At 39.0% G+C, this 14019-nt stretch overlaps 1 protein-coding gene across 1 annotated transcript in view; it reads left to right on the forward strand.

Annotated features, from left to right (window-relative positions):
- Nucleotides 1-2247: 2247 nt before the first annotated feature.
- LOC130075785 (1-phosphatidylinositol 4,5-bisphosphate phosphodiesterase beta-1) overlaps nt 2248-14019 on the forward strand; it is an 82604-nt gene continuing 70832 nt past the window's right edge. The window contains exons 1-2 of the mRNA XM_056240552.1: nt 2248-2659; nt 5347-5424. Coding sequence (XP_056096527.1) covers nt 2561-2659; nt 5347-5424 — 177 coding nt within the window. The 5' untranslated portion in view covers nt 2248-2560. The remainder of the gene's footprint in view (nt 2660-5346; nt 5425-14019) is intronic.

Genomic DNA, 14019 nt, shown 5'->3' on the forward strand with positions numbered 1-14019 from the left:
ACAAGAAGCTTGAATGTGGCTTGTATAATTATAAACAGTAATGGTGTATCTGACAATATTAGTATATCATAGGCCTAATTATTATTGTTGGTCTGAATTAATATTGGTGCAGCCTAATTGTAACATTCATTAACTGAACATGAAGGACAAGGTAATTTTCTAGAAATTAATCCTGTTGTTTTGCATTAGATACATAAGCTTAGATTTGCTTATAAGTGATAAAAGAAGAGGAGATATTAATATACTGTATTCAGTGTTGAATTGTATAGATGTGGAGCAGGAAAAAAAAGACTTTGGGACAAATTTATGATTTAAATGTAATCACATTACAAGAGAAATGTATAATGTTGTCCATAACAAATAATTATTTGTTATTGCCCTAAATATGCTTATCGCATTAATGAGAATTATATTTCCAGGACACATGTATTTTTTCACAGCAAAAAATAAAACAAAAAAACAAATGCAATTCAGTAAAACAAATACCATGATGTACTGTATAAATACTTTACATTTTTATTACAATAGATTCTGAAAGTAAGTGTGTACAAGTGCTTAAATGTCATGAAAAATTGTCCCAAAAAAAGCCACAAAAAAAGTAACTGTTTGGATTTAAATATGCAAATACTTAAGAGTCTGTGATTGGATCAGTATTGCTCTGATTATTTTGTTTCTAGCATGTTATATGTTTGTGCTGGAGGAGACTGTACAGCGTGCTACTCTTGCATTGTCTAAGATCTTGATGGAAATAACATCACAACATTTATTTCGAGGTGCATCAATCTTGCTCAAGATCTTGTATTGCCAATGCAAGTGTCCAGCACTCTGTAAAGTCTCCTCCAGCACATCCCAAACACTTGCATTTAAGATCTGGACTCAGAGGAGCCGATTCATGTGTGAAAATGACTCTTCATGCTCCTCACAACCATTCTTACACAATCTGAGCCTGAAGAATCCTGACATTGTCATCTGGAATATGGCCATGATGTGTCTTTCATGGTTGTTTAAAGGTGCAAATCGCAAGTCTCTGAGTTTTTGCAGAACTACGCCCCCTCTGGTGACAAGCGAAACTGCAACCAGAGTTGTGTACGCTCATGGACCACACGCACCTTTTATTGGATACGTTTTATGTTTCATGTTGTACTATTCTTCCGAACACAATTCCTAGTTTATGAAACTGTCAATGGTAGTAAAACCAATTCTGATTGTACATGTATCTAGCTTACGCTAAAGCATTACACATTTTATGCATCGTCATTTGTTGTCATACATAGATTGGCCGTATCAAACATTAGAGACTGGGCTATATCTTACCGTTTTATCAAGAAAAACGCCAACTGAGGATCCCGCTTGAGACCAAGCGCAGACCGGAGATCTCTCTATTTGTTGAATGCCTTCCCGAGGTTGACTCCTGTCTTATTCCGACGCCTGTCTGACTCCAATTTGGCCCTTTTGGTGGCACTAGACAAAATGTTTCTTTTCTTTACTTTACGTGGAGTTTGCGTTGGGGTTAGGAATGGACTACAAGCCGGTCTCTTTGAATCCATCTTCTACCTTTGACGCACGAGTTGTCTTCGCTGATGCTAAGAATGGCGGCGCCGGCGAATACACAAACCTGCGAGACATAGCCTGGTGAGCGTGAACGCGCATGACGTCACGCCCAGTCTCAAATTCGAGCCCGAATCCCTCTTATATATTTTACTGTACAGGATTATAGAGGCAATCTCAGTGCGCAGAGAAGCGCTCATTCAGCCCATCAGGCAGTTCTTTAAGCATGTATAGGATAGAAAAACAGGTATTTTTAACATGAAAAGTTGCGCAATGCACCTTTAAGAACACACTCTATCAATTAGGGTGAGGAGAACTGTTGCCAAACATAACATGCTAGAAACAAAATAATCACTGCAATAATGATTCAATCGGAGACTCTTAAGTACCGTATCTGCCTATTTAAATCCAAACAGCGAGGCAGATTATACTATTCCTTCTATTACTGCAGCATGCTGTATTGTGCTTTCATTAATAAACTTTGATTTTTTTGCAATTGTTGTAATAAATAAACCTATGTCTTCCGTGCTGAATTATATAGGGCTAAAATAGCTAGAAAAAAAATCCCCCAATGTCCTGCCTGCATTCTCTTTGCAGAGGTGTTATGAAATGTTTAATTGTGAGGGTTTGTTGAGCAGGGGAGGGACGCGCTGCGCACTAGGAGGCGCTGGATCTCAGCGCGCGCATGAGTCAGTGTGCGGAGGACTCACACACACACACACACACACAATCGAGTCTCTCTCTCTCTCTCCATCATTTATGATCGCTGGTTCTCTCTGCTGCTCATTTGCTCCTTCCGTTCTGAAGCACAAATCTGCGGCGTTCAGTGAGGGAGACCGCAGGCATGTAATGTGTCCATATGCCAAGGGCATCCGCGTGCGTAAAGCGCTTCCATTCACCACTACTGTTCCGCTGTCCTCCTGTGCGCTCCGGTTTGGCTTCTTCCCGGAGAAGAAAAGAAGAGTGACTTGATTTTCCCCACGCTGTTTTGGGTGTAAATGTTGAAGCTTGAATGGCTGGAGCTCAACCTGGCGTTCATGCGCTTCAACTCAAGCCGGTGCGCGTGTCCGAGAGTCTGAAGCGAGGCAGTAGGTTTATGAAATGGGATGAGGTAAGTCACTATTAGCCTGTGTGTCTGCGGCTGTCAGAGGATGAATGCACATGATGATGATGATGATGATGATGATGCTTCTGCGGTGAACGCGCGTGGCGTTTGGTTGGTTTGTTTGTTTGTTTGTTTGATCGCTCGCGCGGATGTTGCATTGTATGTATACATGAACATGTCCAACATTAAACGCCGCAGACTCACTCAGTCAGCTCCTGATCGACCTTTATTGGCGTTAGAGGGGAGAGAAATGAGCCACTAAGATCAGTATCCAGTTCTCAAGTCCATCAGCATGTTTCACAGACTCCATCTGTCCGAGTCTCTGCAGAGGTTCATGAGAATGACATCAGGTTACTTTATGTGCAGTCATGTATCGCTGCATCTCAGCCCTGCTGTCACTTTACAGAAACCTAATGCACTAATGCAACAAGCTCAGATGATTCCTCACTGTGTATTGTAATATGAAAACCTTTACAAAGAAGCATGCATTTGGAGACTGAATGTCGCATTTTGTGAGAGTGCTGCATGAGCATTGATTGAGGATCAGCACTGGATGTTCACATTCACCTGTTGGATGAGAGTTTGTCAGCAGGAAAAACTCACTGCACTCTGAGAATTGAGACACGTTCATATAAGACAATTGCCAAATAATTGTTTTAAAGCATGCATTGACAAGATTTCAGTTTTTGCACACACTTTATTTTTTTTTACATGTTTTAAGAATGTCCTCCTCAATATTGCATTTCATGGTTGATCAAATATGTTTTTAATGACCAATTCTTGGACTTTTAACAGAGCTTGAACATTTGGTTCTACCGTCTTTTTAATCAAACATCACCTGTAACTCAATGTGGTTCGGCAAAATTATCCAAAACATTTGTTGATGTTGGTAACATCAGTACTTTTTTCTATTATGTAATGCTTTAAAGCGAAATATAAAAGTCATTCTTGGTTATTTTAATCATACAGGCAACATTCCTGTATTTGGTCCAAAAAAGCTAGTGCAACTCTTAGTGCATTTAAATCTGATACCATTTTCACCATTAAAACATTTTTTTTCATTGCAAATTGTCAGCAGACAAGAAACATTAGGAAGCATCTGTGAATGTGTTGTGTGTTTCTCTTCAGCACTGGAGATGCATGAACAAAACCTGAAGATCATGTTCTCCAGAGAATCTGACCGAGAGTCAATATCTCCACTTTAATTATTGACTAGAAATAGTGCAGGATCTGAAATATGTCTTACTATTCTTGGTTTTACTTTTTCCAGGTTTAAAAGTAGGCCTAACTAAAAAAAAAAATGTTTTTCAATGAGGTCTGATTTATGTTGTGGTCCTTTAGAAGCTTAAATCACTTTAAATGAATGCAGTATTCTGGAGGAGTCTGACTGCTATCAGCACAATAATGCCATACAGCTTTACATGAGCTTATGCTGAAAATGTTGACGTTTAAAAGCTTTTCACTGCAAATAAAACTGGAAATGTTGGCCTGTTGCTATGGCAACTTTCATGCTTTATATTCCCGTCTTCCTGGCCTGCCTTACATTAGCTAAGACATGCTGCGCCGCAGATGTGCAGTTAGAATGTGTGCAGACCCACGCAAGATCTAAAATAACACAATCAATTCCAGATCTCTTTCTGAAGGGACGCCTGACGTCTGCTCCTCGTTCCTCACAGCACAGCTGCGTGTCTGTTCAAATGATCCGCTTAAAAACGTCTCAAACAGGACCGACGTCTCGTTTCCTGCTTCTTGAAATTCTGTGACTTCCACCAGTGGGAAATTATCGCAAGCCAGCATGAATCATAGAGCACTTATGCAATGTCTGAGTCAAACCTCGAACCTCGAGAAACATGTTTTCAAGTGGATTGCCACAGAAATCCCATGTGTTTTTCTTGCGCGAGGCGAGATTAGTCTTTACCTCCCACAGAAACATGACGTCGGTTCACTGAAGACTTTGATTTTGCTGCGCTTTTTGTTCAGTGTGCTTAAAATAACTCCTCCTGCAGTCGACTTTACAGACCCTTGATATCGAAATCCTGGGTTATACTCCCATCTGTTAGCTCTTCTATATGCTGGAGTCAAAGGAAACTTTTAGCATTTGAAATGATATCTTTCTCCTCCAGCTGTACATCATTTTGCTTTCAGATCCATATATGCATGATGTGGATTGTCCAAATTTGTGCAAGCATGGTTCATGTAAACTAAAGGTTTAGAGTTCAACAGTGCCTGTCCACTTTTTCAGCATATTTTTTCCTTTTATTTGGGATTTCAAAAAAGTCTTGGTTAAAGCGTTATAAGCCAAAAACAACCAGCTACGAGGAGAATCACAACACTACAAACTTTGATTTGAAGTAAAAAAGTGTTTGAATAAAGACTGCATAACAGCTTTAATGAGGGAAAGAACTACAATCCCATGAAGCATTGAAAAAAATAGAGAAATATAAAACATTTAAAGATGCATATATTTAACGATTTTGAGAACGTAGGGAGATTACGTCATTTTTTTATATTTCGTCATGTCTTCCAGCGTCTTGAATTTCAACCCTGTTCCAATAGGAAATATGTCAATGCAGGGAAAAAAATGTGATCTTTTCGCGGGACCTTTAATGCATGCTCTGAATATCTTGTCCATAACCATGTTTATATTATATCTGCTGTGTATTTAGACTTAAAAATGTCATTTCTCTGCTCAGGATTCTTCTACTGTGACCCCAGTGACGTTGCGCGTCGATCCGCAGGGATACTTCCTGTACTGGACAGATCAGAATAAGGTAAGATTTCTCAAATCAGAAACCAGTGCATGTGATTGAAGCATGTGTGAGTATTACTATTATTATTTGTTTATTTACACAAGTGCTTCCCAGTTTTGTGTGCAATATTTGTTGATCAGGGGCCGTATTCACAAAGAATTTTATCTTACCACTAGGAGTACTAGTACTCCTAAATTGCACTAAAATATTTTAGCTAGGAGTTTTCTCTTAAAAGTTATTCACAACGCCTTTCAGACCTACTCTTAGTAAGGAAAAATGACGACTCCTAAACTAAGAGTGAGTCTTCGTTGCTGTAGATGACGTCACTTCTCATGCACAAGCTTCCTCGCAATGATCACGGTGATCGGTTGTTAGATTACAGGGCCATCATGCGGGACATAACACAGACGCAACAAATCATGGAATTACCACATCTAAATATGTCTGTGTCCTACACAAAATAATAATAGTAATGTCATTGAAATGCATATATAATGACATGTTTGTGCAGGCCCCAGTGAAGTGTAATTCTAAAAAGGCGAGAGAGAGAAAAGTCGTGAATCCAATTAAATAAAATCAAGGTAATACCCGAATGAAAACCGCCACTTGCCTAATAATGAAACGACACTTGCATTAACACTTGCTTGGTTAGTTGACATCCTATTAGCCTAAATAGACTAGGCCTACTTAAAGCAAGGAAATGTTGCTCCTATTGAAGTAATGTAATAGTTGAATGACGGTGGATGATGAACTCGCCAAAACGGAAAAGAAAGCCCAACTGGACGCAGGATCAGTTACTGCTGCTGGCCCAGCTGGTGCTGGAAAAAAAAAACATAATAAAAAGGAAATTTGGCACTGGGATATCAAGCAAAACTAAGCGTGAGAATGGGAGAGGATTTGTTTGCAGATCAATGCAGCATTCCCGCTTGTGTCGCGGACCCCGGACGACTGCAAGAGGCGGTGGTATGCGCTACGATCCTTTGTTAAAAGCTGGGTTTCAGTCACGTGATTATGATGACGCGCGAAATTCAGATGGAGGGCAGGAAGTGAAGAGCGCAATGGACGAGATGGAGGAAAGTCCATACTGTACTACTTTACACGCTATTACAAGAGAAAGATATAAACAAAAAATCAAACATATGTTGGACGTGATCCTTACGTTATGAAGAGATGAAGAGGAGCGATTTTTCAACTGAATTGAAAGATTTTCCTGCCATCGAGGCGGTAGATATCAGCATCTACCTCGTCATACATACTTTGACTTTACAAAGTTCGGAAACGTTACACGTTACACAAACACAGCCACTTAAGTTGTATTAACTCACCTTTGACGAAGTGATCACTGCACACACGGGCATTTTCCCATTCGGCTCCTCCCGACCGCAGACGTAGGCTTGCAAGCCCTTTTTCGGTCAATTTCTTGCATTTCCCCCCCTTATGAACAACAACTTTTGGTACTAGATAAAAACTCCTCGTGGTTTGATCGATTTAAGTAACCATAAACGACGCAAAACATAGGCATTTTGAGTTTGTTATAGAGCTTTCTAAATACAGCAAATCACTTCCTGCCCTCCATTTGCATTTCGCGCCATGGCAACGCAGTGGCGTGACGTCATATGAAAACAAGCTATAGGTCTTAGTGAGTTAGGAGTCCTCTCGACTTCTTTTAAGCTGTCCCAGACTTAGGTGCTACTTTTAAGGCTAAAATGCTTCGTGAATTACTCTTAGTGAACAAAATTAGGAGTCCTAAAGTCAGGAGTGACATGCCCATTATTTTTAGGCGTTGCTCCTAAATTCGCCAGTTAGGAGCTACTTTTAGCCTTAAAATTCTTTGTGAATACGGCCCCAGGTTGTCAGAGTTATTTTAGTATCATTACTATTATCTTATTATTTGTTAGTTTTAGATTCTTTAGTAATTTTGTTGTTTTGATTATTTTTTAATATGCCTATTTTATTTTTTTTAAAGTTTAGTTTTAGTAAAAAGAAATTGGCAAATTTTGTCTTTAGAACTAACTGAAAGTATTTTAATATTCCTATGTTATGTAATTTATTTAAATTAACATTTATTGATTGATTGATTTATTTCAGTTAACATTACATTTATTTATTTTTATTTATTTAACATTTTATTTCAATTAACATTACATTATTTATTTATTCATTTATTTAACATATTTATTTTAATTAACATTACATTTATTTATTTATATTTATTTAACATTTTATTTCAATTAAAGGGATCGTGAACTGCTTTTTTTTTTTTTTATAATGTTTCCTGGGGTGCACTTATAATGTTAGTATGATTTTTACATCAAAAATGGTCATAATTTAGAAATAAAAGGCATTTTCCTAGCCTGATTTTATCCTCTGATTTGAATGCTCTGTTTGAAGGGGCGTGTCTGTGTGAGACTTCAGTGTATACGCCCACTGCTGGGATTGGCTAACAGCTTTGCATATAAAATAGCTGAGTATTACATGTGGAACTCTCTCAAACACTTTTAGCACGTTTTTACTAATACAGGTCTCAAGGTTAACTAATCGTGGAAAGTGTGGTTATAGGATTATATATTACCATATTTACATTGTGGCATGAAAGGTTGCAGTGATGAGCATTGTAGCCGATCACAGATATGTTGGGCGCATGAATGCTGTGATCTCGTCTCTGCAACTCGATTTCTGCACACTGACGAATGCTTTCATCTAGGGCTGTCAGTTTAACGCGTTATTAACGGCGTCAATTTTTTTATCGCCGTTTTTAATTTTTATATTTTTTAACTTTTTGGCCTAGCAAACTTTGTAGTTTTTTTCACATGCTTTTGCAATGCGCTATGAAACCCATTCATTTCAATGGCTTGCGCCGCGCGAGGACGTTTTGTTGCTTCGTCGACCAAAGCGCAAGCGGATCTAGCTAGACCGGAAACAAAACAACAGGCACGCCGCACACACTCGTTTGGGCTTGCGAGCCGGCCAAATAGTAGGTTAACGTTACGTTTTGAGTGGATGACGAGCGAGAGACGCCGAAATGGATGCCAATAAGATTCTGAATGGAAAGTTTACTTTTAAAAAGTTGCCAAATGGTTCCATTGACGAGACCAAAGTGATCTGTGTGTTTTGTCATTGTGAACTGAGCTATCATCATCGCAGCGCGTCCAGTCTGAAACACCACTTGATGATGGCCAAGCACACACACACACACACACACACACACACACACAGCTGATGCGAATTCTCCGCCCCCTCGTCAATATCAGGACCTCGTCAGTATTTCTTTCACCCTTTTATTGATGGACAGTGTTACATTGTGTGAGAGATTATTTGCTCCAAGTGAGAATGTTAGTGTGAAATTGAACACAGTTTATGCCAATGTTGTTTTCAATAAAAACCATTTGCACAAATCAAGCCGATCCACTTTTCCATGTTGATAAGAGCATTAAAATGAGAAAAAATAATGGGACAAAAGTCACTGATGAAGTCGCGCTGTTTGATTGACAGCTCCGGCGATTGCAAAGGTAGCGTTATTTGGTCGCTTTTTATATGTAATTTAATCACAGTTTAAAAAACAGATTATTTTCATACTAAGTGAAACAATGTGAAGTTGACCATTTAGTCACTGGTTTGATTTACTGACACATAGACAAAGAACATCTGACTGTACATGAATCATTACATATCAGAAATCACTGGTCACAGATCAGGCATTACACGGTAACTTACATGTTGTCGCATTACCGTCGAGTCCATATCCAGTGAAATGTACAGAATACAAATAAATAATGCTCAACTGAGACATTCACATTGTTGAAAATAAATAACCACATTCCTAGCATTAGGATTTAGTAATGTTATTTGTAGTCCAGTGATCCTGTATTGCTCTTCTCTCCTCCTCATCCCACTAACACGCCAGTGGGCGGGGCTAAAGTTGCGATGATGAAGTATGATGAGGCGGACTTTCACATTCCACAACGAGTCGTTCTCTGGGCTTGGTTACAATAAAAGCTGTTTTTGGACTAACAAGGAAGTTTTCAGTTCTGAAACTTACAGGATATTCTTATAGTATGATGATCTCTTATATGTCAAAAGCTCAAGGACAATTTGGTTTCTCAGTTCACGACCCCTTTAACATTGCATTTATTTATTTATTCATTTAACATCTAATTTATTTACATTATATTTATTTATTTTAATTGATTTAAAGCTGCAGTTCGTAGCTTTTTTTGGGTTAAAAATGATCCAAAATACATATTTGAGAAAATGCATAACCAGCCAGTGTTCAGCACTCTCTGCTTGCCGTAGTTCGATTCAAAGCGGTAAGCTTGTAATAATGTTTGTAATTCCAGTGGTACTGGTGCATTTCAGCGGGAGATTCGAGCATGTCTTTGCGTCATTACGTCACATCTGCACACACACATCTGTACACACACATCTGTACACACACATCTGTACACACACATCTGTACACACACATCTGTACACACACATCTGCACACACACATCTGTACACACACATCTGCACACACACATCTGTACACACACATCTGTACACACACATCTGTACACATAAAGAAGAGTCTCGGCTAGTAGGCTGTGAGTGTGAGGATGTTGGAGGTGGAGATTTATAGCCTTTTCTCACAGCACTTGAAATAATTAAACTTATCAATTTGATGGCGGATCCAGAAAGGTTTAAACGACGATCACCAGTGAAAACTAGAGACTCACCCGCTGTAAAATGCAAAAGACTTCGTTCGGACTTCGGAGCGGCTACAGAAAAAAAAAGAGACTGCAACCGGCCCATGCGAAAACAAGGATAATATCGGAAGGACATTACATGTAGTCACGCAATGCCGACGTTGACATTAACAATTTGAGAACAAAGTATAATTTGCACGGTTTTGCGTGATGATAACCGATTTTTAGATTTAATCAGTGCGATTTACTGCAGTGTCAGAACCAGAACAAAAGTGGATGTTACTTAGTTGTTCAGACATTTTCCGGTGAAAATGATTATGTTGGTCATACTTCCAAAAAGAATAATCTGTGATTCTGAATGCCAGTATCCACACCGGCGGTGACTGACAGCCGCACACTCTCCTCAAACACTGTGTTCATCCGCGCTGTGCCGTGTCGAGGCACAACTCACGTAAACTTTATACACTCATTGGTTGGCCCTCATCACATCCGACGACAAAGACACTGGTTTTATTTTATTTATAAAATTATCTTAGGCAAAGGTCCTACCTACTTGAGAAACCTCATTTCGGTAGCTTCTTCCTCTCGTAATCTGCGATCAAGCAGGTTTATTTTATTAACTATTACCAATGTCCGCACTTCCTTTGGCCGTCTTTCCTTTCAGTTTTCTTCTGCCAATGACTGGAACGAACTCCAAAAATCCTTAAGGCTTGAAACACTTGTACCATTATCTGCTTTCAAACGACTGATATCTAATCTATTGGCACACCATTGCTTATGTTAGCATTACCATTTTCTCCTCTGTGCAAATTAGTGTAATTACTTATTGTCTTTTTTTCTGCATTGTCATTCGTCAATAACGTATATTGCACTTTACCTTTCACACAGTTCAATTACTTACAATGTTTTTATTATTGTCCCATTAGGAAAACTGTCTAGCTATTGTACTTCGACCTACTTTTGTACGATGCTCCATTTGACTGAATAACTGTTTGTGTAACCTGCATTACACTGTCTTGTCCTTTCTGTGTAACTTTATGTGTCTGCATCTTGACGCTTTATCTTGGCCAGGTCGCCGTTTTTAATGAGAATGAGTCCTCTATGTGCCAACCTGGTTAAATAAAGAAAAAAAGAAAAAAAAAGTTGATAATTCCGCGAATGACTGCAATTGCAGATTCCGAACAGAGATGGCGACAAAGAGGAAAAACTACGGACTGCAGCTTTAACATTTAATTTATTTCAATTAACATTACATTTATTAATTTATTCACTTTATCGTGTAATTTATGTTATCTAGCATTTAGTATTTTTAGTTTTAGTTAATGATAACAACACTGGTCTGTGGGTTGAGACCAGGGATGGAAATTAACTTTTTTGTCCACCGGCCACTGTGGCTGGTGGATTTCAAAATCTACCAGCCACTCAATGTTTTTACCAGCCACTTTCTTGTTTTTAACCGACAATGTGTAACTGCATGTGAAAATTAATACTACAAGAATACTTAAAGCAGTTTATTTAATCTCAAGTCTCAATGAAATACTGACATTTTCTCTTTCTCTCACCCTCGGCCTCATCCACCTAATCTGTCATTTATTTTTGTTTTGATGATAATTTGAGCCAGCCTCCAAAAGTAATTAACCTGTCCTGTGATTTTTTTTTTCTCTCACACAACACTCTCCAGACACGGATTTATGAGCTATAGTATGTTGGTTGCCTTTACATTAGAATAATATTTAATATAATCTAGATATGAAATGGAATAAATAGCATTCAATACAAAATGAATATGTCTCATATATTGAAATCAAGTTTTATGTGATAAAATATTTGCTTTGTTGTGCATTAGAACCACATCAGGCATTTAGTACAAAAATAATTTATTGAAGCATCCAGATACTTCACCACGTGACAGCAGCTAGGCTCCTGATTGGTTTACGCGGCGCGAATTGACGCCAAAGTTCAGATTTTTCAACTCGGGCGGCAGACGCGAATTCGCGTCAAACGCGTGAATGCACAAAAGCACTCAATAAAATCATGCGCGCAGAACGCGTCAGACGCTCGAACTTGCCGCGCGAATGAGGCGTATTCGCATCTACCACGGCGCGCTCTACACCTCTTTCGCGCCGTAGGAATTTTTTACGCGCGTAAGGCGTCTTTGCATTGACTTAACAATGAAATCACTCGCGCCAGACGCTCTATTCTCGTCTGGTGTGAACGCACCATGATGTTTTCTCTGCAGACCTCTACGCCTGCGATGTAACGCCACATTTTTGTTTGAAGGTGTGCCTCCTCTAAAAGTGTCCGTCGTCCGGGTGAAACAGTATGCTATATTTATTTACCCGCCACGGTGGCCGGTAGGTGAAGCGAGTTTACCCGCCACAACACAAAATCACCCGCATTTGGCTGGTGGCGGGTGCTAATTTCCATCCCTGGTTGAGACCCTTAAGTGTCCTGAGCAATAAAATAAGACATTATATGAATCAAAGGCACAATGCACATCTCATCAGAGCAAAACTGTTCATTTTATCTGGTGTGGTGTCACTTTCCAATGTCTGTCTGTAGGGAATGAGGTTGAGTCTATTGTCCAGATGGAGCACTGACAGCCAAATGCTCACATAGCCTCAGAGTTTGGCTAATAGAGGCGTCCCACTTTCAATGAAAGCTTTTCATCGAAGTATGGATGAATTTTTAATTTGAAGTGTTTCAGTCCGTCCGTCGCTTTCTGCCATTGTAAAAACACTATACACATTCATCCTTGATTTATGTACCCGGAGCTGCAGATTTGATAAACAGCATCTAATAGATTGTGCTCAATAGTAATTGCTCTGAAATGATCTGAATAGAGTTGCGTGTGGGTGAGGAGCAGAACGGGAAGTCACATTGTATTAAAAGGCAGAACTGCACAATGGGACGTCATACAATAACAACTCGAAATCACAAGCACGTTTGGAAAGATAACATCAGTACAGCAGCGTTGAAAGCGTCAGAAAACACAATCTTATCTTATAGTAAATTAAGAGCTGTTTAAATGTTTTCAGAAAATGAAGTGCTCACCCGCCACAACATTGATTTTGAACTGTAAAAGTACGGTATGTTAATTCACCTCTTTTGATGAGCCTAAACTGTCTTTTATGTTTTTTTTTTATTGTGTTCAAAACTGACCCTATCCACTTTCATAATGCATATTTCTGGTCTTGCATGTTATTTCAAGGGGAAAAAGTCTTGAGACCGAAAAGATGCATTATAATTACAGTGTAAATATATGCATAAGTTGATCTACAGCGGGACCTGAGGTCATGTAAGTTGAGCGTGGATTTGGCAGCATATTCTCTTTTTCTCCTCTTGCCCTTTTATATAAGAGAATCGATTATGATTCAGTCGAGTGTAAGTGTATTTCAGCAAACTCCATCATATCATTTGTCATGTGAGTCAAGTGCAGAATGTGTGAAAGCAGCAGTGAGTAATATCAGAATAATGTTCATATGAGTGACTCAATCTTCTGATACCAGATGGTATTGAATAAAACATCGCAAATTGTGACGGACTCTGAAGGACTCACAGGACACCAGCATTGTGTTCAATTATTGCCTGAAGCACAGTATCTGTGCTTATAGATATTGATGAAAACATAAAGTAGGGCCTTATGAACACAGAACCGCAGAATCCAGTAAAAAGCAGGTCCATAAATGCATGAACTTCATCCCCAGAGCTGCTTTGAGAGTCACTTCATTAACATATTTGCTGTTCGTTTGAGAAAAAACTATCATATCATACACACAGAAACTCAAGGTCTTCACGGCAACCCGTCAAAGTAAAAGTTCGGTTTAACTTGGAGAAATTATGACAGAAACATATTTGTTACGAAACTGCTCCGAGACACGAAGGTTGAGGATCCAAATGCAGTTTATTTAAGAGGGACAATCCAAACAC

Source organism: Rhinichthys klamathensis, unplaced genomic scaffold, assembly GCF_029890125.1.
Source record: "Rhinichthys klamathensis goyatoka isolate OS25496 unplaced genomic scaffold, OSU_Roscu_1.1 h1tg000603l_1, whole genome shotgun sequence".
NCBI classification, from domain to species: domain Eukaryota; kingdom Metazoa; phylum Chordata; class Actinopteri; order Cypriniformes; family Leuciscidae; genus Rhinichthys; species Rhinichthys klamathensis.